We start from the raw sequence: 26825 nt of genomic DNA, 5'->3' as shown, positions 1-26825 counted from the left end.
TGTTTCACACTCTCACTCATGTTCTCACCCAAGTCTTCCTCTGCAACCCCCACTACCTTTTTCAGTGCGCCCACACAGTGCCCGACACTGTGCCAGTCTCTGCAGCCACTGTCCTGAACACTTACAACAATGCTGTAAAGGATATATTCTTAATCCTATATTACAAGTGAGGAAACTGAGGCTCAGTTATGTTTAGTAATTTGTACAAAGTCTTCGGCATCTTTCCTTGACAAGGGCAGATAGTTAATACCGTAGTTATTAGCTCATTTGTTTAAGCATGTAAAAAATTTCCTTGATGGGCCAGCCCTGTGGTGTGGTGGTTAAGGTTTGGTGCGTTCTGCTTCATGGGATCAGATCCTGGGCGTGGACTTATGTCACTCATCAGCCATGCTGTGGCAGGTGACCCACATGTAAAATAGAGGAAGATTGGCAGCAGATGTTAGCTCAGGGCCAGTCTTCCTCACCAAAAAAAAAGTGATGACCCTGGTCCTTGCCTTCCTCCACACATACATAACACCAATGTTACAAGCCTTGTTTGATGTATAACCAAAAAATTCTTGTTCTTTTTGAAGTATGACTATTAGATGTGTAAGCCTTTCCAGCGCGTACACTCCTTTGTTAAAAATGTATAACCTACATCAGACCTGTCAACTTTGGAGCAGTTCCTTAGAATACTCTGTCAGACTGTTTCCTGGGATCCAAATTCTTTACTTTGATTATCAAATAAACTCCTTTAATTAACCTTTACGCAGATGCTTTATTTCAGTCAACATAAGTCACCCTAAAGAGACAAAACAGCTTCCCTTCCAAGCCCTGGCTGTAATCAGATTGAACATATTAACACGCCTAAAGAAGGAATTTCCAAGAAAAAAAAACAGAAAAAAATTCCAAAACACAGAAATAACACACAGAAATAATATATCCTTTTGCTTGAGGAAGATTATCTATTCTTTGTATGTGTGACACTGCCACAGTGTGGCTTAACGAGCAGTGTGTAGGTCTGCGCCCAGGATCCGAACCTGTGAACCCTGGGCTGCTGAAGCAGAGCATACAAACTTAACCACCATACCACAGGGCTGGCCCCACAGATCCTAAATTTTCCCCTCAATCTTTAAGAAATATAGTTGGGAAATGTGAGAGCGAGGTGCCCATTATCTCTTCCTGTTGCTGGTTCTTCCAGCTAGCATCTTCAGTCATGAGATGAGAAGTTGCAAGGACATTTAGACACAGGCTTAAGAGGGCTGCTTCACAGTACAGCATGGATTTTTGTACTGACTTTAAGCCTGTGCAGCTTGCTTGTTCGATTTGCCTGTTAGACCAGGGAGAGAGGTCCCAGTTTCATGCACACTTACTATAGATGCTGTGGGAGACCAAAATTGGCCACCTCAAAATATATCTCTTTACCTTGATTATTTTCTCTGAATTGACATTTGACCTTCCCCTCCAAAATTGCCTAAAGAATTTAACATAGAAGGCCTGTTCCAGGAAGGAGCCACTATCATATGACAGCTGTAGTATAATGTAAAATAGGTGTGATAAGAAAGGCACCAACAAGTCCATCTTATCAAAAATTCTGTCTCTCTGGCCACATTCTCTATAGGTGGCCCTGTAAAGAGTTGTTTGAAAACACTTGTATTTCCATCTCCATGTGAATTGTCTTCTTCCCCTCTGAAATCCCAAACCACTACACCAACATCCTCCTTTGTCTATCTGAATATGCTATTTAAGGTGAAAACCTCTGCCATTTGTCGAGAAACTCAGTTTTCCTGGTTTCTCCCATGTATACATGCTATAAAACTTTGTTTGATTTTCTCCTGGTGTTCGGTTTCATGTCAATTTAATTTGTAGCCCAGCCAGAAAGGACCCAGAGTGAGTAGAGGGTAGTCTTCCCTCCCTTCAATGGTCAAATACATTGTATGTCTCTTTCACACTTGAACTCTAGATAGAAAGCTTATTTTCCCATTTTCAAACTATTTGGAGGGGGCATCTGTCTGTTGTGCCATATACTACAGTTCCCTTGTGAGTATAATAATAGCAGTGCAGGGCTGGCACCATGGCTTAGCGGTTAAGCGCACACGCTCCACTGCTGGCGGCCCGGGTTTGGATCCCGGGCGCGCACCGACTCACCGCTTCTCTGGCCATGCTGACGCCGCATCCCACATACAGCAACTAGAAGGATGTCCAGCTATGACATACAACTATCTACTGGGGCTTTGGGGGAATAAATAAATAAATAAAATTATAAAAAAAAATAATAATAATAGCAGTGCATACCTTCTGGGGTTGTTAGCAGGATTAAATGAGTTAATACACATTAAATCCTTAGCACTGTGCCTGGTCCATAGTAAGCCCTCAATAATAGCTCCACGAGATATTATTTTCTTTTTTCTGAACCTGCCATTTTGCTTTTTGTAGCATTCCACTCTGATAGGCATAAGCTGGTTTTTAATTATCCCCAACTTCTTTCCAACCAAGAAAAACACAGCAACAGATGAGGAACAAAAAGCAAAGAAACAAGAACCTCTCTACTGGCATAAGTGTGATGTAATAACCTTACACAGCACCCCCTTCTTAAAAAAAAAACAAAAAACTCCAGCTTTATTTATCTTAAACATGTTCTACTGGGTTCTGTGAGAGAATATGCAGAGCTGCTGATCAATGTACGCACAGCTGAACTCTAGTAACAAGAGATACTAATTGTCTACTTTTCCAAAATGGTTATGAGCACTCATTCCTCTCCACTATTAAACTGTGTAAACCTCCCTGGAGAGGATTAGCTCTTTCATTTCTGGTCCCCACTGCTGTACACAGGTGTCAGACAGAGAGCTATGAAACACATTATGAGTTTCATGGGGGTTAAGAGTCCCAGTTTTAGAGTACCCCAGACCTGGACCAAATTCCAGTTCAGCCACTCAGAAATTAAGTAATCTGCCTTAATTAAGAGCTCTGCCTGGGGCCCCACGCACTTGCTAGTTATTATTGGCCAATTATTTTGGTCCTCGTTTGTGTATGTATATATGGATAATAATTTGAGATGGTTGGTGGAAAAGTGCTTCATATAAAGTTTTATATACTTTATATCTCACTGAATCACTTAGCCCCTCAAGGCAGGTGTGTTTTACAGATGATTACGTGTGAGGTGATAATGAAAAAGTAACCACCAAACAAATTATTATTCCTTTTATATATAAACAATGAGGTAAGATTAAAAAAAATCTTCCAATAATAACTAGCAAGCAGTATTTTGTGATTCCTTTAGTCAGTGTAACAAAAATTTATTAAGTATTATATTCTCATTGAAAGTATATCAAAAATCACTAATGGTGCAGCACAGCATTCCTTTCTACTCTTCGTCCCCAAACTACATATCCTAGTAAGTACAATTTGCGAACACCTGATTTTTAGTATTCAGATTTGGCAAACATCCTTCAGATGGGTGACTTCACAGCCCCTGGAAGAAATGTTGCTCATCTTCAAATAGATAAAAAACAGAACACTTTGTGAGGCTGCTAAAGCCACCTGCCACACCTTTCCTCTTGTCTCCTTTCAAAATTGTCCTCTAAACTCCCTTATATGAAGACAAACGCTGAGCGAAATACCAATTCACACTGTTGCCGGGACTTGGTTTATATGCGCTCTCATACAGCGCTCTCAACTCTAAGCCAGGGGAGGCGGGAGGCCGAAAAGGGCCCGTGCTCCTTATGACGGGAGCGTTTTCCTTTCTTAATTGACTTTTGGTCCTGGGAGGGGTGGTGCAGCTACATGATCCTAGATCTTCACAGCGGAGGAGAATTTAGGCCAGCCTTATTTCTCACTGTCGTCATTCCCTCCCACCTTGTGTTCTATTTCTCCCAGCTGCCTTCCAGAATTCTGTGACAATTAATTGACTGCGGGACATCCTGCCAGAGCCAAACACACAGGCAACCCCCTACCTGGAGGGAACCGTGCGCCGGCTCCCGCCAGCCCACATCCACGCGGAATCACTCCATTTCCCAGCCACCAATCAGCGCTCCGCACGCTGCCGCGCCAGCCAATCCAAGCAAACACACGTTCCTCATACCAACTTCTGCCCCTAGCCCTCCGGAGCGCCCGGGTTCGAGCCGGGGGCGTGGCTGGGGAGGGTTCAGCCCACCTTCCCTTGAAGAACTTAGTGCCTTCCAATTGGCTGCGAGCGGCAGTGGCTTGACGCCCATTGGCTGCTGCCGCCCGCGGCCTCGGCGGGCGGGGAGGCTGAGAGAGCTCCAACGTGTCAGTGTTGCGGGAGACAGCGAGTCCTGTGGAGGTCCGGCGCGCCTGAGCTGTGGACCACTGCTCGCGTCACCTCAGGTAGCCGTGGGTGGAGGCCTCACAGAAGGGAGGCGGCCTGGAGGGAGGGCGGCCGGGACGTCCGGGGCGCCCTGCCCGGTGCGGTTTCCCGGAGCTGTGCCGGGCAGTGGGATGAGGGAGGCTGCCGTGGAGGCCGGGGATGGCGGACCCCGGCGTCCGGGCGTGTGTGGACCTCAGGTGACAGAGAAAACTGGGGCCTGGGGAGGGGAGGGGGCGACCCGGAAGCATCTCAGGGCTCTCTGCACCGCTCCCCAATTTAAGGACTCGGACGCTGAGTAGGCTCGGTTACTTCCTCTATTCGATGGGAAGGGGTGGTAATAACCTCCCTTCTGGGGCCCCGGTGAAGACTCCCTGAGATCATGTTCTGTGAAGGACACAGTGCTTTCTGGTTCTTAGGAGAAGGTCTATCTTACGCCGAGCTTGGACGGAGATGATGTTGATAAGAGAACGTTTTCCGAGTGCTTTACCGTCTTCCACGTTCAGTACTAAATGTATTAACTCATGTAATTCCTCAATAAATTAGTGTGACTATTATCCCTAATTTACAATTAAGAAAGATAATCTGAGATTTTTTGGGTTCAGGAGCCAGGACAGAATATGACAAATTCAATATGATGCCAGACTTTTAATGTAGAGTCTGCCAGCTTTTTACAAAATAGACCTTTAAAGTCTGAAGGCGGAAGCCCTGAGTTGGAATTCTGGCTCCGTCACTTATTAGCTGTGATCTTGGACAAGTGACTTAACCTCCCTGTTGCTACTTTCCCTTCCTGTACAATAGAGATAATAATAGGATTGGCTCTTAAGGTTGTTTATGAGAATTAAATGAAATAATGCAATTTAAAGTGGCCAGAAAGACTGATCACATAGTAAATGATCAATACATGTTAGCTATTATTATTTTTAAGAAAAGATTAGAGCATTAGGGGGTTGAACATTGTCTTGGACTCAAACTTAAAGCTGTGATATCATTAGAATTTAATATTGCCTTAAGTGTTGTAAAAAGTCTCAACGTTGTTGTAAAGCTTGTCTTAAAGTGAGCCAAAGTGAGCACTGAAACCGAGGAGCATTAGTCACATTGCAGAAGTAGCTTCCTGTTGCATTCCTGCTACAGCTGGTCTCAAAAATGAGAAACTACTGTACTTGTCGGAGTTGGAAAAGCTAAATTACCAATTCAAGATTGATTGGAAATCAAACATGATAAAATTTTTACATTAGGTAAAAATATAATTTTCAAGGCCTCGGTTTGCACAACATCTTGGGGAATGAAATTCATATCAATTGGGTAATGAAAGGTTAAACAATTCTGATATGAGCTTCTTTAACAAGTGAGTTCTGACTTATACCATGTAAATACCAACAGATTTTTATGGCATTCACTTTTTATTACAGATTAAAATGTTTATTTTGTTCCATATTTAACATAGAACCTATGGCCATTTCACTGTGACATATATTTGACAAAAATTGGAGTTTTATTGGTCAAAGACTATGGTACTGATAAATGGCCTCAAGAAAATTTTTACCTTGGGAAGGCTGGCCTCTCTATGGTGGCAGCCGCTATCAACACTAGTGATCACTTAAAAAATGTGGACCTAGAAAACATGAGCAAAAGAAGTTAGTTTAAAGTAAGGAAAAAATGAAAGTGCACATTACTCAGTACTTTGCCATAGAACTGTCCAGAACATATAACCTTTCATGTGGAGCTGTTAGATTCTGATATGGTTAAGTGGTATCTGCTCTCTCTGATATGTAAGTGGTAGAGTTGGAGAGTGTCCTGTTATAAGGTCAAGAAAAAGAGTAAAAGAATTAGTAAGAGGGAGTGCAGAATGGTATTTAAAATATTTTCCTGACAAAAGAATTAGTAAGAGGGTGTTCAGAATGGTATTTAAAACATTTCCCTGATTTTTTCCACAGATGATTGCAGTAGGGCATATTGTGTGCTTTCCTCAATTAATGTGAGTGCCCTGTTATATTAGGACAGTGCCAAGACCTTGATAACCCCAATGCTGCCCCTCCCACCCCCCACCCCCTCCCCGCCCCAGTTCTGGAATATGTTTCAAGAGATGCTCTGTCATACTTGCCCACACACAGATATCAGTTTAGACAGTAACCATTATTCCCTTTTGGACTTAATCTTGATGAAAAAAATCCTTGCAAGAGTTAACTGCCTGGTTAAATACTTCATTGGGCTAAAAGAGAGCTCTCCAAGTTTATACTTTCTTTGTTCTCTTCCTTTCCCACCTCCTGTTCCACAACTACTAAAAATGCTCATTAATAGGATTTTTTGTGTGTGTGTGTGAGGAAGATTAGCCCTGGGCTAACATCTGTTGACAATCCTCCTCTTTTTGCTGAGGAAGGTTGGTCCTGAGCTAACATCTGTGCCCATCTTCCTCTATTATATGTGGGACGCTGCCACAGCATGGCTTGATAAGTGGTGCATAGGTCTGTGGCTGGGATCCAAACATGCGAACCCCAGGCTGCCAAAGCAGAGCGTGTGAACTTAACCACTACGTCACCTGGTCGGCCCCCCATTAATAGGAAGTTTTAGTGTTTTAGTTTTTGTTGTTGTTGCTGCAGTTCAAAGTTTATTTAATGGCTGGAATAAGTCAACTTTGAGAACAAAAACTTGGTTACATCCATTTCTGTAGTTCTAGGACCTGGTATATACTAGATGCTTGGTCAATAGAATAGTAGACCTCCTTGGGTCTTTCCTTGAGAAATCGTTGTTTCATTATGGTAATGGAAGTTTTAGTCCTACAGAAGCTCAAGGATGGTTGGTGTAAATGGGCCTACCTTAGATATGTTGACCTCTTCCATAAGTGAGACGAGTAGCTCACTGTCCACCCGTTTTTCCCTTTTTTATTCACTGGGTTTCTACTGCATGCTAGACATAAGGAGTATAACACTGAACAAGTCACATTTCCTGCCCCTAAAGATTTTACAGTTAAATGGGAGAGGATGACAAGTGAATAATTACAGTACAGAGTTGCTGTAAGAAAACATTGGAGAAGGAGCTAACCTAGTCTTTAGGGGAGTCCAGGAAAGAAGAGTGGAAATTAGGCAGTGAAGCTCAGCCAGGCCATGACAGGGCCCAAAAGCCATATTAAGGAATTTAGACTTTATGCTAATCGGTAGGAGTGGACGGTTACTAAGGTAAGCACCTTAAAGATGTGGATTCTCTCCTCTATAGGTGGTTTTTATTGCTTACTTTTTGTGTGCTGGATTTGCACAAAGATAATGTTGTCTATGATAATAGTAGCTTTCCATTTCATCTTTGATTTCTATCAAAGAGTTTTGAAAAAATACTCTTATCTGCCAACCACAGGAACCTGGTAGGTGACCTTTGGGTTTAAAGAATATTGTTTAATCATAATGATCCCAGTAATAGATAAATTTCTTTTGCAAGTTCTCTCTAGGAACTTGTGCTTGTTTATAACATACCCTTGAATGAGGTCATTGTGCTGGCTATCAAATTGGCAGTCTCTTGAGTGGAAATGGGATATATTCCTGACTGGCACACTTTTTGAATGAGCTCGTCCACTTTTAGTCGTGGGGTAGGATCTATACTTAGACATTTTCATCACTTACCTAGATCCTAAATTCTGTATTATTGAATTTTCTATATATACTTTCCCATATTTCTGAAGGGTTATTATACCCCCATATATGCCACTTTGGAATAAGGATTGTTTTGAGCTGAAGTTAATTAATAAGGAGCCAGTGCAGAAAGAGCTATTTTCCCTCCCACTATCTGCGTAAAAGTAGGACATAAATTTCCCTCTGTGAATGTCTTCCCTCTCCTATACCAAGAGGAGAACAACTCTTATCTCTGGAGACCAAAAGTTGGCACCCAAATGGTATGCACAAACTTTACTAAAATAATGCTTATCTTCTGTTAGTTTCCTTGTATACATTTACCTTCCCATAATTTACCACTCCTAGAAGCCCAAACCCCTTTTCCTTTGTCTTGTCACTTCTCCACAATTTGTCACCCTTTGTTAAAATGGTGTATAGGGCCCTGGGTCTAACTGCTTCTTTGGGTCTCCACTTCTTTTCTAAGAAGGCGTCTGTGCATGTAAAACTTAAAATAATAACATAAAATAAAATTTGTGTGCCTTTTCTCCTGTTAATCTATCTTTTGTCAGTTTAATTCACAGGTTCCAGTGACATAACATAAGAGAGTAGAGGAAAAGATTGTTTCCTTTCCTACAGTTCTATATCCTTTTAGTATTTATCATTTTTTTCCCTTATATTGTTGATTGATGTTGGTAATATTTTCTTTAGGATTTTTTTTTATTGTGGTAACATTGGTTTATAACATTGTGTAAATTTCAGGTGTACATCATTATACTTCTATTTTTGCATAGATTGCATCATGTTCACCACCCGAATACTAATTACAATCCATCATCATACACATGTGCCTAATCATCCCTTTCGCCCTCCTCCCTCCCCCTTTCCCCTCTGGTAACCACCAATCCCATCTCTGTCTCTATGTGTTTATTTGTTGTTGTTTTTATCTTCTACTTATGAGTGAGATCATATGGTATTTGACCTTCTCCCTCTGACTTATTTTGCTTAGCATAATACCCTCAATGTCCATCCATGTTGTCACAAATGGCTGGATTTCATCATTTCTTATGGCCAAGTCGTATTCCATTGTGTATATATACCACATCTTCTTTATCCATTCGTCCCTTGATGGGCACCTAGGTTGCTTCCAAGTCTTGGCTACTGTGAATAATGCTGCAATGAACACAGGGGTGCATGTACCTTTATGCACTGGTGTTTTCATGTTCTTTGAATAAACACCCAGCAGTGGAGTAGCTGGATCGTATGGTAGTTTTATCCTTAATATTTTGAGAAATCTCCATATTGTTTTCCACAGTGGCTGCGCCAATTTGCACTCCCACCGGCATGGTGTTTATCATTTTTAATGACTTGTATGCTCTGCTTTGTGCTATTTAAATATTGACTAAAACATTGATTTATTTCTGTCACCTTTAGTTTTTAGGTCAGTGGTTTTCAACCCTGGCTGGGTAACAGAATGATCGGTGAGCCCTTCTAAAGGACCTAGATTTCTGGAGCCTACCCTAGAACAGACCCACTGAATCGGGCTATCTGGCGGGGCCTGAAATCTAACATGTAAAAACAGGGTCACAAAAAAACCAGAGGCATGGGCTGGCCTGGTGGCGCAAGCGGTTAAGTGCGCGTGCTCTGCTGCGGCGGCCTGGGGGTTCGCCGGTTCAGATCCCAGGTGTGCACCGATGCACTGCTTGGCAAGCCATGCTGTGGCGGCGTCCCATATAAGGTGGAGGAAGATGGGCACGGATGTTAGCCCAGGGCCAGTCTTCCTCAGCAAAAAAAGAGGAGGATTGGCAGATGTTAGCACAGGGCTGATCTTCCTCACCAAAAACAAAACAAAGCAAAACAAAAAAACCAGAGGCAGACAGAAGTTAAAGTGATAAAGGCAAATCTAATTCAAGAACTGTTGCGATAGAGGAAAAGAAACCTCAGTATAGAACTGGGCTCCATTCTGAATACAATAAGGACAAGTGGGGATTTCTTGCCAAGGAGCAGGATAGGTGTCAGTAGACAGAAAATTGCTAAAAGGAGATGTTAGAGGTAAGGGGGATTCTGGCTTAATTGACTTAGTAGGATTCTTGCTGAAGACAGGCCAGAGTGAGAAGATCAAGGTGGGGAATGAGGAATTTTTGAGATGGGGGGTTTTCACTAAACTGACCCAGCAGGATTCTTACTAAAACTGGACTAAGGGGGCCAGGACAAGCCCAAGACCTAGGCCTCGTCAAAAAGAGGACTCAGAGGGGCCTGATAAGGAGTCTTTGTCCACAGCAACAACTACTGCAAAATATAACACAGGAGATTCTGATGATGCACCTGTAATTGAGAATTATAGCCTTCTTCCCGCAGAGGTTTGAGGCTTGATATTTCATTTAGATCTTTTCTTGATCCCCTTTTTGTTAGTAACTTGATGATTCTGTAAACTGGCAGCTTTTCCCCAAAACCCTTTTGTGGTCTAGCCTTTTACTAGAGAGCACCATGGCACCAAAAGAAGACAAAGTTAAGACCAAATAATTCTTGTTTTGAAGCAAACACACTTCAACAAATATTAAGGGCCTATTGTGTTCCAAGCAGTGTTCTCATTGGTGGGGATATAGTGGTGAATAAGACAGACAAGGGCCCCTGCTCTATTAGCTGGGGATGTGATGGTCAGAGAGTAGAATACAGTACATTGATGAATAAACAAGTTAATTTCAGATAATGATAGCACTATGAAGAAAATAAAAGAAGGATATACTAGTGACTTGCAGAGGGACATATTAAGGACAGGAGGTTTAAACTGAAATTGTCATTATATATTGTTATTAGTCATGCTCAGATTTGGGACCTGGTAATCCATGCAGAGAAATAGCAAGTATAAAGGCCCAAAGTCAGTGACAAGCTTGGCCTATTTGAGGGACAGAAAGAAAACCAGTAGGACAAGAACATTGTAGGCAGTGGGGTGTGGTAGTATGAATAGGACTCTGACAGTCATACATAACTTAACGATGGGGATGCTTTCTGAGAAATGCGTTGTTGGGCGATTTCATCACTGTGCGAACATCATAGAGTGTACTTACACAAACCTAGATGGTATAGCCTACTACACACCTAGGCTATATGGTGTAGCCTATTGCTCCTAGGCTGCAAACCTGTACAGCATGTTACTGTACTGAATACTGTAGGCAGTTGTACCACAATGGTAAGTATTTATCTAAACATACATAAACATAGAAAAGGTACAGTAAAAATATGGTATAAAAGATAAAAAATAGTGCACCTGTATAGGGCACGTACCATGGAATGGAGCTTGCACGACTGGAGGTTGCTCTGGGTGAGTTAGTGAGTGGGTGGTGAGTGAACGTGAAGGCCTAGGACGCTGCTGTACGCTGCTGTAGACTATAAACACTGTACACTTAGGCTACACTAAATTTATAAAAAAATTTTTCTTTTTTCAATAATAAACTAACCTTGGCTTACTGTAACTTTTTTGCTTTATAAACTTTATGATTTTTTTTAAACTTTGGCTCTTTTGTAATAACAGCTTAAAACACAAACATATTTTACAGCTCTACAAAAATATTTTCTTTCTTTATATCCTTATTCTATAAGCTTTTTCTATTTTTTAAATTTTTTATTTTTTAAAATTTTTAAACTTTTTGGTTAAAAACTAAGACACACACACATTAGCCTAGGCCTACACAGAGTCAGGATCATCAGTAACACTGTCTTCTACCTCCACATCTTGTCCCACTGGAACATCTTCAGAGGCAATAACATGCATGGAGATGTCATCTCCTATGGTAACACTGCCTTCTTCTGGAATACCTCCTGAAGGACCTGAAGGTTTGTTTACACCAGCATAGCCACAAACAACGTGTTGCACTACAATGTTACAATCTAGGCAATAGGATTTTTTCAGCTCCCTTATAATCTTACAGGACCACTGACGTATATGCAGTCTGTTATTGACCAAAACATCATGGTGCATGACTGTAATTCATATTAAGGGTGATTCCAAGGCTTTTGACCTTGAGCAACTGGCTCAATTACTGTTTTAATAGTAAAATTGTTAAGATGAGGAAGATTGAGGCAAATCGAGGGAGAAGCAAGAGATGCCCATTAGGCATGAAGCTCTAAGTAGGCTTCTGGATCTGGGACTTTGAACCAGTGTCTCTTTCCCTGTCTCTCTCTCTCCCCCTATGTCTTTCCATCTGTCAGCCTCAGGATAGCTAGATTTCTTGCATGTTGATCAGAAGCTCCTAGATCGATTATTCTAAAAGAAACCTGCAGAAGCTGCATGGACTTTTCCAACCTAGCCTTGGAAATCATGCAGTCACAAACTCCACCTTTTGATGGGAAATGTGTCAAAGAATTTGCAGCAATGTTTTGTTTTAAAACCATCACATTACAGAATCCTCATTATAGTAAGTTTATTATCTTTCAAGGTTGGTAATCATTTCCCTTTAAAAATATTGTGGAGCAGTATCATTTGAAATTATTAATGATATAGTACTTTTCTTCTTTATATAGTTAAAATTATTGCCTGAAAATTATAAACCATTTATTTATGTTGTACTGGTGGTTCTAAAAGTCTTCCTATGACCTCCTTCCTTATACAGATACCTCACTGATTCCTATAGACTTCAACAAATGAAATAAAATATTGAAAACAGTAGAGTTCTGCAAACATTTGGAATTGTTCAGAGTTCTATAGCTCTAGCCTTAAAGGATGTAAGACGAGGTTTCCAGTTGTGGTTGTTATTCATTTGCTAGAATGAGTCCTAAATCTGTAGGATGGTGAAAGCTGAAGCTCTAAGGACTTTTTAAAGAGTTTGTGCCTTGTATATTATTTTTGTATTTTGAAAACAGCACTTTTTTTCTTTAACGTATCTGGAATTTTATAATTTAGTCCTTTTTATTAGATTCTATTACGTAAAATAGGATTGAATTTTATTTTTTATATGAGTGATTTTAAGAACTCAAAATGTGTGATTCTCATCCATAACTATGTATTACTCACCTTGGGAGCTTTTAGAAAAACACCTATGCCCAAGTCCAACTCCCAGAGATTTGGATTAGTTGATTTGGGGTGGGTCCAGGTATAGGTAGCTTTTACAGCTCCCCAGGTGGTTCTATTATGAAACCAGACTTGAGACCCACTGGTCTGTTGCATCAAACTGTGGTATTTGCAGATGCTAATCTTGGTTTCTGTAACAGGAAAAAAAATGGAAGGTCTGCCTGATGTTGCTGCTTTTGCAACTGAACTTAAAAAGACTCTCATCCAGTACCATAGCATTGAAGATGATAAATGGAGAGTTGTTAAGAAAACGGTAAATTAGTTAAATTACTTATATTTGGGGTATATTTTCTGTCTAATGAGTTGATTGATGACTTTCAAAATGGTGTGGAAAAATATGGATCATACTTTAGATGGATGTGTGGGAGAGATAATTATGCTAATAAAGCCAGTGGCTTAACATCTCACAAGGGAGAAACACAGTAATCCTGCACTGCGTTTTAGTTCTTTAGATATTGGACATGAGAGTAGACTCATGGCAATAAGAGCCTAAAGAACAGCCTCTTAAGTCAACAAATAAAATGCATCATTGTCAATTTAAGGAAGTATAGTAATTGATGGTTTGGAATAGTTTCAGATATTTCAGCAAGCCTCTGAGGGTGGCCAGTTAGTATTCTTTTTTACCAATATGACCTGCCCAAACTATCGCATGGCTGAGTGTTGACAGAGCCAACCTTAGAACCCAGGACACTTCCAGTTAAGTGCTCTAGCTATTGTGGTATTCAAAATTTCTTGAGAGATGATCAGCAAAAATGTAAGGACTAATTAAAGATAACACTATCATAATAGGTGTGAATTGTTTAATTTTAAAAGAAGATAAGAGCAAGTTCAGAATGAAATATTTAGCATTCTTAATATCTTAGTCTAAATGTGTCAGTAATGGTAAGTAGGTAAGACTGGAATGAGGCAAATAATAATGGCCAATGAGATAGTGCTATGACTGAATCTTAAGCGTGTTTGGGTCTCATTAAACTAATGAAAAATCTTTTTTGGACGTCTATAATTTAAGTAAAATGTGAAGAATTTTAGGATACAGAAGAAATTCAAATATGCATCATTTGATGATATAAATGACTTTTATGTATCTCTTTGAATATTTACTTAAGTTTTATTTTAATGCAAAGACTAATGCTCTAGACTTATGAAATTGTCAGTTTTATATCCAGGATTCCACCTATGTAATTATCACCATATACCGTTTTTATTTTTTTAGAAAGATGTAACAATTTGGAGAAAACCTTCAGAAGAATTTAATGGACATCTGTAAGTAAATTCTTGCAGTTTTATGTAGCGCTTAAGACATTGCTAAACTTCATATATATATATTATATATATATATCACTAAAATAGTCATTGCTCGTAAAATTTGGTTTTCACTTTTAAGATTTTCAATTTTCTGAGAAGCAAATCGCCTTATGAATTGAAAGCCTTTAAAACGTCCATATCCCTTGTGGACTGAGTTGATGGTGAGGGGATCATAAATAATGATATCAAGCAGCTGATGAAGTTTTAATTTCTTAACATGGTGTACAAGACACTTCTAATATTCTTCTACATTTACTCAGTGCTGTAGCATACTTTATTCTGTGAATTTATCTTGAAGAAACCATCAGAAAGATAATAGTTTGGTACTTGTCTCTTCCATTGCAGCATTACTTGTAATATTAAAAATTCTAAACAATTGAATAATCAATAGTCAGAAATGATTAAATTATGAAATGTGGTATTTTGCAGTCTTTAAAAACGACATTTTTAAGTATTATTTAAAAACATAAGAAAACACTCGATATAATGTAAAGCAAATAAAGCAGAATACTAAACTGTATGTAGCACAATCGTGGGTTGACGTTATATACTTTTATATATTTAATTGTTTTTATTTAACACTAAATATACACCTCTGGATGGCGGTTTTATGAGTGATTTTTATTTCCATTTTTTAGTATTTGCATATAGTTGAACATGAATTACGCCTTTAACCAGAAAACAATATTGTTTTTTAAAGCTAGTGGAGAAAACTGCCTTGTGTAATTGCAGTGGAATGTTCCGTCCTTGGGACTCAGTCCTTTTTAAAATGAAACTGCTGGCCCCACTTACTATATCCAGAATGTTCTGAAGTGTGATACCAAAGGCAGCATTTCCAGAAAGATGAGTTGTACAATATTTATGACAAGGACGGGAAACTGGAGTTGGATTAAGCATTGTGAGCAAGTGTGGAAGGTAACCCTTTAGAAGGTAATTTCCAATGAGGGTTGAAAGTGTAAAAAATGCCAAAGGAGCACTATGCTTGGTGATTTGAAAGGACCTCGTAGAGGAGCTAATATATGAGCTGAGCCTCAAAGGTAGAACAGGTATTTCTTAGGAAATGAAGGACTGATTCATATTCCATGTGGAGGGAATTGCATCTGTTACCTAAACACAGATGGAAAACACTTTAAGGAGTTTTTTGGGAAAGTAGAAGTTGTGTTTGTATAGCTAGAGCGTAAAGTATAGGGGTGGGGAGAGCACAGGTCTGAAGGATGTTTGAATTCTAAACTAAGGAAGTCGGTGTTGTGCTTACCCTCTGCTCAACCCCCACCCCCACCTCCCAGGTCCTCAAAAGATTTTGAATTTACTATAATAATGTTGTGAAAGACAGAAATGAGCATGGATAGTTTAGAGAAAGGGTTTTACCCTGGGAGTCCATGGCTGGCTTCTTGAAGTTCCCCTAAGATTATATACAAAATTTTGTGTCCATGTGTATATTCCTGGGAAGAAATCTGGCTTTTTTCAGATTCTTAAAGAGATATGTGATTGAAAGAGCTAGAAACTGATGCAGTGTTGAGTTGGACACAGAATGCCCAAAATAAGACTGTAGTATGGGACTTGAAAAGGGCAAATGAATGTGAAAAGAGATTTAATGATAGTGATGGTGGTGGTGGTGATGTTGATGATGGCAATGATAACTAACATCTATTGAGAACTGGGTATTGTTCTAAGCACTTTAAATTTAGGAAATCATCTTGATAAAACATGGTAACTTATTAGTTCTGACTATTGGAATGGGGTTAAGAGAAAAAGAAGAGTCAAAGTTGAATCCCAGATTTCTAATTTGGGTGACTAGATTAATTTGTAATGCCACCCCGCCTCCCACACGCATACATTCTCTACCCCAAGTTAGAGAACACAGGAGGGAAGAGCAGATTTTGGATGTGGGAAATAATATAAGTTTTATATAGCTTGAGATATTTACAAAATGATAAAACAGCTTCTGATGCTTTAAACAAACAAGCAAAAAAGATCCCCAAAAATGTTACTGATACAGTTAAAGCCAATCTCTCTCTCATTTCTTCTCTTTTCTTTTCTCCCCAGAGGTAACCACTATCTTGAAGTTGTGTGTAGTATTCCTGTTTCATATTTTGACTGTGTGTGTGTGTGTGTGTGTGTTCTTTAGTAATTTGCTTTTAATTTTTCCATTCAGTATTATGGTTTCAAGATTTAGCCATGTTGTTATGCTAGAATGTGTTTATCTGTGTTTGCAAATTTGCCTACTGATAATTTTTAGGTTGTTGTCAATTCTTCCCTATAAAGCACAGTGTTATAGTAAACTTCTTGGTATATGTCTCTTTCTACACACGTGTGATTTTCTTTGAGTATGTACCTGGGTCTTGGGGATATACATCATCCAACTTTACTAGACATTGCCAAACTACTCTCTAAAGTGGTGGTAGCAGTTTGAGAATTCTCACTCCTTTCCATTCAATACTTGTTATTGAATACTTGCCAATCTCAGGGGTATGAGATAGTATCTTATTAGTATTTACTTGATTATGAGTGAAGTTGAGCATCTTTTCTAAATTTATTGACATTTCAGGTCAATCTTCACATGTCCTTTGCCCGTCTTTTCTTTGGATTATCTGTCTTTTTCTCATTGGTTTATAGGAATTAATTATATATCCTCTATAATAATTATATGTCTGTTTACATGCATTGCACATATCTTCTTCCAGTCTGTGGTTAGTTTTTATTTTGTCATTTGTGGTATGCAAGTTTTTAATTTTAACTATCTTGTATTATTTGTATTCTTGTGTGTTTTATGTATTCAAGAAATCCCCCTGTATCCTGAGTTCACAAAGTTGGTCACATATATTTTTCTCAAAGTTTTAAAGTTTTACATTTTACATAGCGGTCTTTAGTCTATCTGTAATTTGTTATTTTGAATGGTGTAAAGTAGAGATTCAGTTTTTATTTTCTCCATTAGGATAACTCTTGAATCCAAGCACCATTTATGGAATAGTACACCCTTTCCCCACTGATGTGTAATGCCATCTTTGAAATATGTCAAGTACTGATATTATTCATGAGACAATCCTGGGCGTTCTATTGCTGGGTGACCTATTTTTCTGTTCCTAATAAAAAGTTTTTAAAAGTCAGGGTAAAAATATGCATATACTAATAACATTTTAGAGCATAACTGAGAAGAGAGTAGCATACAACCTGAATGGGAGCATTGCAGTCATCTGTAGACTGCTTTCGGCTACACCTTAACAGGAAGGGACTTGACTACGTTCATGATAATGCATAATATAGCCTTCAGACCTCTTACTAGATTTGAGGACAAACAGTACATTCTGATAAAAATAGTTGATAGAATTTAGTTTATCAGAAAAGTTGTTGTGATTTACTCCCTTTAAAAAATCTTCAGTAACTTTTACTCTTTTTGAAGTTAGCTCTGAACCACGTGGAGTGAAATTGTTCATTCTAATAGCATTTGACTTTAATATTTTTTCTCCAGCTTCAAAGCCCAAGGTGTTATAGATGACGTTGTCAATAGTGTAATAGACCATATATGCCCAGGTCCCTGTCGCTTGGATTGGGACAGCTTAATGACTTCATTGGATGTTTTGGAGCATTTTGAAGAGGTATTCGTTTAGAAACATTATTTCCAATTGTGTGTGTGTGTTTGTGGGAGAGAGAGAGAGAGTGTGCGAGCGAGCATGTGAGCGTGAGCGTGTGTACACACTTGTGTTCATTGTATTCATTGCTTTGAGAATAAGTAGTCATGGCAAAGATCTCACGGGGGAATCCTTGTTGCCTTTTAAAAAGCTTGAGTTTCTGCATATTAGCTAATGAGTTCTAGAACTGAGTTTGTTTTCCACAGTAGCTCTAACCCTTGATGCTTAAGAAAATCGTCAGAGTCTTTAATTGTAAAAATTTAGCTGAGGTTCTGAAATCTAAAATTCTGAAAATACCACCATCACATTCAGGTTTCTAGGTAATTGTGTGTAGGTTTTCCATTAAAATTAAGCCAAATTCAGAGACCAAAGATAAAATGCCACCTTAGGCATTAGAGAATTACATAACTAAAGCGGCTCCCTCTCTTTTTCTGTTAATTCATTTCTTGCTATGTTGAATTTCTTTATTGAAACATTTGATGTTTTAGTCAAAATATTTGTGGATTTTATCTTAAACACCTACAGTATGCACAACATACTTCCATGTTGAATATCATGTAGGATACAAGGTGTCTGTATTGAATTAGAGATTTGAATACCAGGTAACTTACCTCTCTGTATGTATATTGATTATATATCTTCTTCATGTCCATACAGTAGCAGTGAGATTTAGAATAGAGATCTGAACCTATCAGAATCACTGTAAAAAATGTTATTAAGAATAATTATAAAACATTTTAAATGAGTGTTGGTTTTTTACTAAAGATTAACTTATGATATATGAGTCTGTTTATGATTTCTTATGGTAGTAACACCTGTTACTTGTTCTCTTTCAGAATTGCTGTGTGATGCGTTATACCACTGCTGGTCAGCTTTGGAATATAATTTCCCCAAGAGAGTTTGTTGATTTCTCCTACACTGTGGGCTATAAAGAAGGGCTTTTATCCTGTGGTAATGATCTCAAAACCTTATACTTTCAGTTTGTTTTAAATATTTTCTAGGATGGATGTCTCTTTCTATGCAAGATATATTTTCAAACTTAATACTTATTTTATAATCACTAAGCTTTGTTTGCAAATGCTAAACCCTGGGAATTAAAATAACAATATCAAGAAGGATTTTTAAATCTTTCTGATAAGTTTTTTTATTCCCAGTTACGTGGTATCCTCCAGATCATAGCTAACAAGTATGGATCATGTGACTGCCTCTAAGAAAGGGATCCAGTAAATGGATTTCCTTTTTAGTCCTTCTCGGAAAACAGCCTCTTAGTCACCCACATTGAAAAAATAGACTTGCTCTGTGTTAGAGTATCTTTCCTTCCTTGATCTGTGTAATGTTTTTCTTTTCAAAATGAAAAATACTGTTATTAGAAGGTTCCTGCTTTCTAAAATATATCAATAGGTAAATTATTATTTTTTTATGTATAGTATATACTGGTGTTGACAGTTGTAGGTAAATATCTACTTGTTTATTCTTAACCAGCCAGTACCAAATTGGATGTGGTAGTGACTATGGGGAGTAGTAGTGGTACCATAGGTTTGATTACCGGCACCTTGAGGCCTGGTGCCAAGATTTGTAGTTTCCAAGGAGTTACCGAGATGACATGATGTCATCTATTCTGAAGAGATTAGAACTTTCCCAATTACCTATCTACTAGCCTCCTGTCAGCATTCTACATGGTAATTATCTTTTTCATTCTTCCATGGTCACTTTTGGGGCTTAATTTTCATCTACATGAATAAGAAGAAAAAATATTTAAACGAGAAATTTGATAATATTTTTAATGAGAGTTTTAGACTAATGTCAGTCATTGCTGTTAATAGTGTTGTTTTAAAATTGCCTTGTAGGAATAAGTCTTGACTGGAGTGAAAAGAGACCAGAATTTGTTCGTGGATATAACCATCCCTGTGGTTGGTTTTGTGTTCCACTTAAAGACACTCCAAACCGGAGTCTTTTGACAGGCTATATTCAGACAGATCTGCGCGGGACGATCCCTCAGTCTGCAGTAGATACAGCCATGGCAAGCACTTTAATCAACTTCTATGGTGACCTACGAAAAGTCTTACGAAAGGCATAATATGTTTAAACTTGCAGTACTATGGTTCCCTGAATCAACCCTTTCTCTCAGCTGCATGGCCTGTAAAAATCATCCTTTCTTCTCTTCTGTGTAGCCTGTAGAAAAATTTGAGATGTTTTTGTCTTATTTTATTCCTAAAGTAGATAGCTGTCTAAGAGAGGGCATTTCAATTTTCTTAAACAGTTATTTGCACATTGTTTGGTATGGAAATGTGTCTAGGAATGGAGAATATGACAGAAATCCACCAGAAGTAGAAACAGTTCTTTGACCCAAACCTTAAGGACTTGAATAGTGCCTGAGGATAAATATTTTGGCTGCTTAGAAATTAGAGAAAGCACAAGCTTCATGCTGTTAGGTTAAAATAGTCTATTTTAGAGCTTTATGAACATTTTGTGAAAGTTTTAATTTTTTTGGAAGTTAAATATTAGTGCTTTACTTTTCGTATGCTCTCTGAGTTTGCCAATATCTCGGACTAAAGAGAAAAGCTCCTCTCTATATTTTATAAAGATGAACTTCATTGTCAATTGACTTGCACTACTTTAGGTATTGAAAAGATCAGAAATAAGAAAAGAATAGATATCATAGTAACTATAGGTACAATTCAAATGCAATTCAGTTTTGATACCTAGATAATAATATTTTGTGGATATCTTTAAAAATATATTTGTATCTTTATGTGAACTTATTTTAGGAGTCTTAAAAAGCATTTGTGCATGAATAAGACAGTGCAAAAAACTACCAGATATGTGCTGAGGACACCACATTGATTGGGCAGTAGTCTAGCTTGTATGAAATGGCTGGTGGTATCCTGTATTCACCAGTAGAGAATCATTTCTCTAGAAAGTCAAATTCAATGAATGTTCTGTATGTGTTTCAGTTTTAAAAGTATCACCCACCTCATAAAGTATTACTAACTACATCATAAATGTTCACAATTCGGATGTAACTTCAGTCTGGAACTATAACAAATGCGTTCATTAATTTATCCAAATGCCCAGATGAGTCATTTTATAACTAGAATGGACTATAATAGATCTCTTGATTCTGTGGCTGCCTTAAATGAACATTCTGAAATGATTTTAACATTCCAAATAATTTTTTGGCTTTTGAACTGTCCACCTAGATTACTTCTAAAATAAGAAGACTTGAGGCAACTCCGTGTGTCCGTGCAAATGTATTTATGTTTGTGTGAATGCACACATCTTGAAATCTATTTCAGTGTTCAGTGTGAGTTCTTTATGTGTTACTATTACTGTTTCCATTGTTTCATTTCTTTTTTTTTTTCTTTTTTTTTTGTTTGGTTAATATGGGGTAAAGTGAGCACTGGAAATACTTACGTGCTAGATAGGCCACAAAAAAGCACAAGTGCATGAAGGTTTGATCCGTATTTTACTTTACTGTGTTTTCCTGAGGGTAAAGAAGCATAAGTCCTTGTTCTTCAGACCCATTTTGATAAAGTGGAAAAAGTAGCACTGGTTTTTGTTTTTATTTTTATTTTTTTGCTCTTGGAGATGATGAGGTTCAAAAAAACACAAGGTGGCAGCGCATTTACAATATCCATGGCAAATAATCTCACAGTTTTTAGATTGAAAATGATGTTTCAAGATCTGACAGAAGCAATACACAAACGATCCTATATTCTTAACTTGAAATTTATTAATCACCAATATCCTTTTCTAAACTGACCGTAACTTGTGAGTTGTTTCTCTGCTACGTTTTTTCCTCTTGCAATAGGGAAAGAACACTCAGCAATTTAGCTTTGCTACCCATGGAAATTGTTAAATGTTAATTTTGACTTCGTCTGTTTTCTTCTACTTTGGTTTTATTAGTGTAGAGTAGGAGGTTTTTTATATTTCAGTATTCTGTCTAGGATGGCAAAATACCAGCAGATGTCCAGTTACAGGGTACCCAGATTGAGTAAGGGATTTGCGACAAGGTTGTACACTACTACAAGGGCTATTATTGCCTGAGCTGGGTGCCCCTGAAGGCAAATAAGCTGTCCACTCTCAGCTACTCTAATGTTCCCTTTGTCCTTTTCAACTTATACCTCCAGTTAGTGACTACATAATCCACTGTTGAAATGTGGACCCACTATAGGTAAAAGGACCCTCATGGAAAAATTTTCATTGCAATATTGTCAGATGATGGATTGAAAAATTATATTTGAATTACTTGAAGTTTATATGCAGCTTCTAGATGGAACTTGAGATCTGCTGGGCTGTAGCCGCGTACTTAAAAAATAAACAGCTTTATTGGGTATAATTTACATTCTATATAATTTACTGGTTGTGAGTATACAATCCAGTGATTTTTGAATACATTTATAGTTGTACCGCCATCACCACAATCCGGTTTTAGAACATTTCCATCCCCCAAAAGATCCTCTTGCCTATTTGCAGACTCATATCTACCCAAAGTTTAGCACAGTTGCGGGAATACAGAAGATGATGAAAAAGACTAGAGTAGATTTTGGTTGGTTTTGTTTTTAAGAGTAGAGGTATATTTGATTCTAAGCTCAGGAACCTTGTGGTAATGTATTAAATATGTTATCTCAAATGCCATAATTATACAAAAATTTAAGAATGTGGTTTGGGATTAATATTAACATTAATTGAGCCTGCTGTTTCTATAGCAATGCTGTAGAATAGAAAAATAATATGAGCCAAATACACAATTTTAAATTTTCTAGCAGCCACATTAAAAAATAAAAAGAAATAGCTCAAGTTAATTTTAATAGTATAGCTTATTTAATCCAGTAGATCCAAAATATTATCATTTCAACATGTAATCAATGTAAAAAATCATCAAAATAGTTTACATTCTTCTTTTGTACTAATTCTTTGAAATCTGGTGTATATTTTACTAATTTGGATTAGTCACATTTTAAGTGCTCATAATCCACATGAGGCCAGTGGCCTGTATTGAATAGCACAGTTCTATAGTATATGTATTAATTTGTCTTTCTGTAATATGAAGTAGAGGATTTCATGGAATTACTCTCTTAAATACAAAATCTTTTCTGATCTCCAGAGCCTTAAGTGCTTGCTAAATGGAGACGTCTGAACATTAGAAATAAATCATTTAGAAGTTATCAATAAAATAAAAATTACAACCAAAAAATATTTTTCTTTAAAGATAATTAACTTTTCACAGAACAGTTAATGAAATGAAAGAATATAATCTGCCTTGTTGTTATGTGGTTGATTATTTTCTCTAGCTTATAGCTAGTTTGTATTAGAAACATTTGTATGCAGGAAATACTTGGCATAGTACTGTTTTCGGTACATGGTACCTATTTTTTTAAGGAAATTAGTTTCATACAGGAAAAAATAATTTATCATAAGTGAAACTTTTGCATGAAATATTAGTTCTTATTGATAACTCTTGATTAACCTTTGAAGTTTAACACATTACTCAGCAAAAATAATTATAAGAATTTAGTGTTCTGCAGTTATGTATAATGTAAACTACTAGAGTATTGGCAAGAGATTGTAAATGTTAAAAATCTTTTCATTTCACTGTTCCTTGAGGTTGGATATATTTGAAATATGTGTAAAACTATCTCCCAGTAAAAAAGTTTTCTTTTTTTCTCTCCTTCCTCCCTCTTTCTTTCCTAACTGAAGGATATTTTATCAACACTCAGGGTGAATTGAATTAACATCTCAAGTTAAAAAGTCTGTAATTGAGGTTGCCTTTAGAGAAGATAGGAAAATATGGCACAATTTAAGTCCTCAATCATCTATGAAGCTTTTAGGTATGAGGAATTCCCTTTGATGTAGATAGAAGCTTTACCTGTTTACTCAAGAGCTCACTAGAATCCTCAGAATCAGTTGTTAAAATCCAGTTTCTTTTAATTCTTTTTAACCATATGGATAAATTAACAGAACCCAGAGAAGTTAAGGGACTTGACCAGGTTTATATTAGAACCTGTGTGGTATCATTATTTGTCTGTTATTTCTCCCATACCTTTCTTATTCAACTTCTAGAAGTAGGAGATGGAGAGATCTGAGCATAGAAGTAACATTAGATTAATCCTAAAGCACAGGAAATTGGATTGATAATTTTCTCATTATTTTGCTGTTTCCAAAGATTTTACATGTATAGTTAAATAAAAATTCATCTCTTGCAATTCAATAAAAGCTATACTATATATAGATTTTATTTTTTAGAAAGTTTATAATTCTTTTATGAGCCAATATGTAAAACTAAAACCTTTATTTAACTAAAAGCATGTATTAATGTAAATAAAATATTTATTTTTAAATTGCTATGAAATATATCAGAATAAAATTTCTAGACACTCTTATAATTGATCATTGATGCTATCTGTGTAAGTTGCTTTAACGTTAAGTACTGACAAAAAGTTTCATATATCTGAACTTAAAGTATGTAATTTAACTTCCTGAATTCTTACAAAAGAAAAATAGAAAAAAAGAAGAAAAAAAAAAGAAAAATATAAACTGGAAAATCTTAAAGATTAGTAACACACATGCTAATCTCCTGCCAATGTCTCATATATTAGACACAATACTGCTGAGTCTTGATTTGCTATTATATAGCCAGGATGATGATGAATGTATTCTCCCTTTATTACAGTAATGTATAGACAGGGTTTATTGTACATGTGTTTAAATAATTGTGATAATTTGATTAGGAATTGTGATAATTTCATTTGGAGTTGAAAAAAGCTGTAAGTGATTAGAAAGAAACGCTTGATCTATGTTATAAGAAAGCAATTATGGATACTGTGGGCAGTATGCAATAGAAAATATGACTATTAAGTTGTTTAAACAAATAGGGAGTTATTTTCCTCATTTAATAAAAAATCTGGATAGGGGTAATTGTTAGTGTTTATCAGCTCAAGAATGTCAGGGCCAGTGTTTCTACAGTGTTTCTTCATCTTTCCCTCATAGTCATAAGATGACTGACTAGCCCTGGAAGTTCCACGTGCATTCAAGTCAAGAAGAAGCAGGGAAAGGCATGGCACCACTCATCTGTCTCTTTTATCAGGAAAGCAGACGCTTTCCCACAAGCCTCCAATAGCTTTTCTTTCCAGTAGTCTAGGTCACATGACTACCATAGCTGTAAGTGTGACTGGGAAGGCAAGCATAAGAGTATCCAGCCTCTTAGAGACAGGGTTGGTAATGACTCTTTGGATAGCCAATGATAGCATCTCTCAGTGGATCAGCTCTGGGAAGTGTGTGTAAGGCCCTTCAGATATCAGCAGGAAAGTGGTAGACTCCCAAAATAGGAATGAAAATAGCAAAGTAGTCATTCACTCCATGAAACATTTATTGGGCTCCTTCTACATGACAGACACTATATAGCTATCCTTAATTGAGGTAACAAGGTGATGGAGCTTCCTTTGTAGGTTGTTAATTAATGGTTGGTATCACATGGCATCCAACATGAATAACCTATGTTTATATTATACCGTGTTTCTATTCTGGAGCAAAGGGTCCAGAAAATTGCTGGAAAGTGTGAGCTGCAAATGCATCCCAGGAGATAGAGGGTGGATCCATGCTACTTGTGTTATCAGCTGTACAGGTGATTAGTGAGGTGTAGTATTTTGCTGATAAAAATAATGGAGGAAGCATAGTGTACAAGCACCAAAAGAGGCTTTTTACTCATTATTTGGATGATATTCTTCTTTTTCAGGAGCTTTACCTTCCTACTTAGGTTTTGCTTTAGTGACATCCCTTAAGTACAAGGCACCTGATTTTCTATTAAAAGAAGTAGTCAGTCCAGAGATTGTGCAAAACCGGGTTGAAATAATATGTTTTATACAGTCAAAAATGGACTTGTAGATGGGAGAGGCTTTTGTTTTTCTCTAGCATTCCCCTCAATTCCCTCAATCGAGATGTCATTGTTTAGGATAAGTATGTCTTCTCAACAACACGAGGATTTTGGATCTAATGGTAGTTAGTAGCCAGCTGCAATTTTGAGGGTAAGCCCCGCTGTCATATATCCCCTTCCCCTCAAATATTTCACACAAATGTTTGCTAATTGCTTGAGTGGCTAAGCTCAAGAATGACTTTCAGATCTTTTTACAACTCATGCTGCTAACAGCCAGCTTCTTAAGAGTGAACATGCAGTTTTTTCCCTCATCCTTAGGTCCTGTAGCTTTGAAAGCATCATCATGAGGTGACCACTGAATATCTTTTGGCCCAACAATTCCACATGAGAATTATTTCCTTAGGATAGATTTCCCCAAACACAGCAAAGGCTTTATGTAGTGCTACCAAGAAAAGAAAAACAATTGATACTGGATTAGTATGCAGCTATCATAAATGTTTGTGAAGATTACACAAAAATGCTTGTGCTGTACTGATGGGTAGATACAAAAAAGTTACAATATGATTACAAGTCTGTAAGAAAAAAATAAACTAATGCTAGAAGAAAAAGACAATGCTTGTCTTTGGAAAGCATTATTATGGTAATTTTCTACTTTTCTGGATTTTAAAATTTTTATAATGAAAAATCAGTTTTTATATGAATTGCTGTGTTTACCTTGTATCCAGTGAATTGACTTTCTGGCGTTGGAGAACACTGGGCTGGGAGATGGGCAACCCAGATCTATTCTCTTCTTAGCCACCAACTGTGACCTTTGATCAGTCATTACCTCTCTAGCTGTCACTTCTCTTTAATAAAATGAGCTTGTTGGATTAAGTCATTTCTAAGGTCCCCTTTTAACTTTGATGATTTTATGACTTTTATGAAATCACTGCTAGTGTTTAAAAATGCTATGAAACTCAAAGTATATTTTTATCTGAGAAAATAGGAAAACATTCAAGGAATGATTCAACTTCGAATTTCAGATGTAAAGAAAATGTCCATTGTGTCACTC

At 37.4% G+C, this 26825-nt stretch overlaps 1 protein-coding gene across 4 annotated transcripts; it reads left to right on the top strand.

Annotated features, from left to right (window-relative positions):
* The first annotated feature begins 4238 nt into the window (after positions 1–4238).
* STARD4 (StAR related lipid transfer domain containing 4) lies at positions 4239–26651 on the top strand. Of its 4 annotated transcripts, none has more exons than XM_058538423.1 (6): positions 4241–4326; positions 13108–13220; positions 14181–14230; positions 17742–17868; positions 18738–18852; positions 19749–26651. In XM_058538423.1, the coding sequence occupies exons 2-6, from the start codon at positions 13116–13118 to the stop codon at positions 19976–19978; spliced, it is 627 nt and encodes a 208-aa protein (XP_058394406.1). In that variant the 5' UTR covers positions 4241–4326; positions 13108–13115; the 3' UTR covers positions 19979–26651. The 4 variants fall into 4 exon arrangements, with proteins under 4 accessions (XP_058394390.1, XP_058394406.1, XP_058394382.1 ...); XM_058538416.1 differs by lacking the exon at positions 4241–4326 and adding an exon at positions 4402–4503; XM_058538399.1 differs by lacking the exon at positions 13108–13220 and having other exon boundaries at positions 4248–4326.
* The last annotated feature ends 174 nt before the right edge of the window (positions 26652–26825 follow it).

The sequence above is a fragment of the Diceros bicornis genome, chromosome 1 (assembly GCF_020826845.1).
Source record: "Diceros bicornis minor isolate mBicDic1 chromosome 1, mDicBic1.mat.cur, whole genome shotgun sequence".
Taxonomy (NCBI): Eukaryota; Metazoa; Chordata; class Mammalia; order Perissodactyla; family Rhinocerotidae; genus Diceros; species Diceros bicornis.
This window is presented reverse-complemented; position numbering and strand designations above follow the sequence as displayed.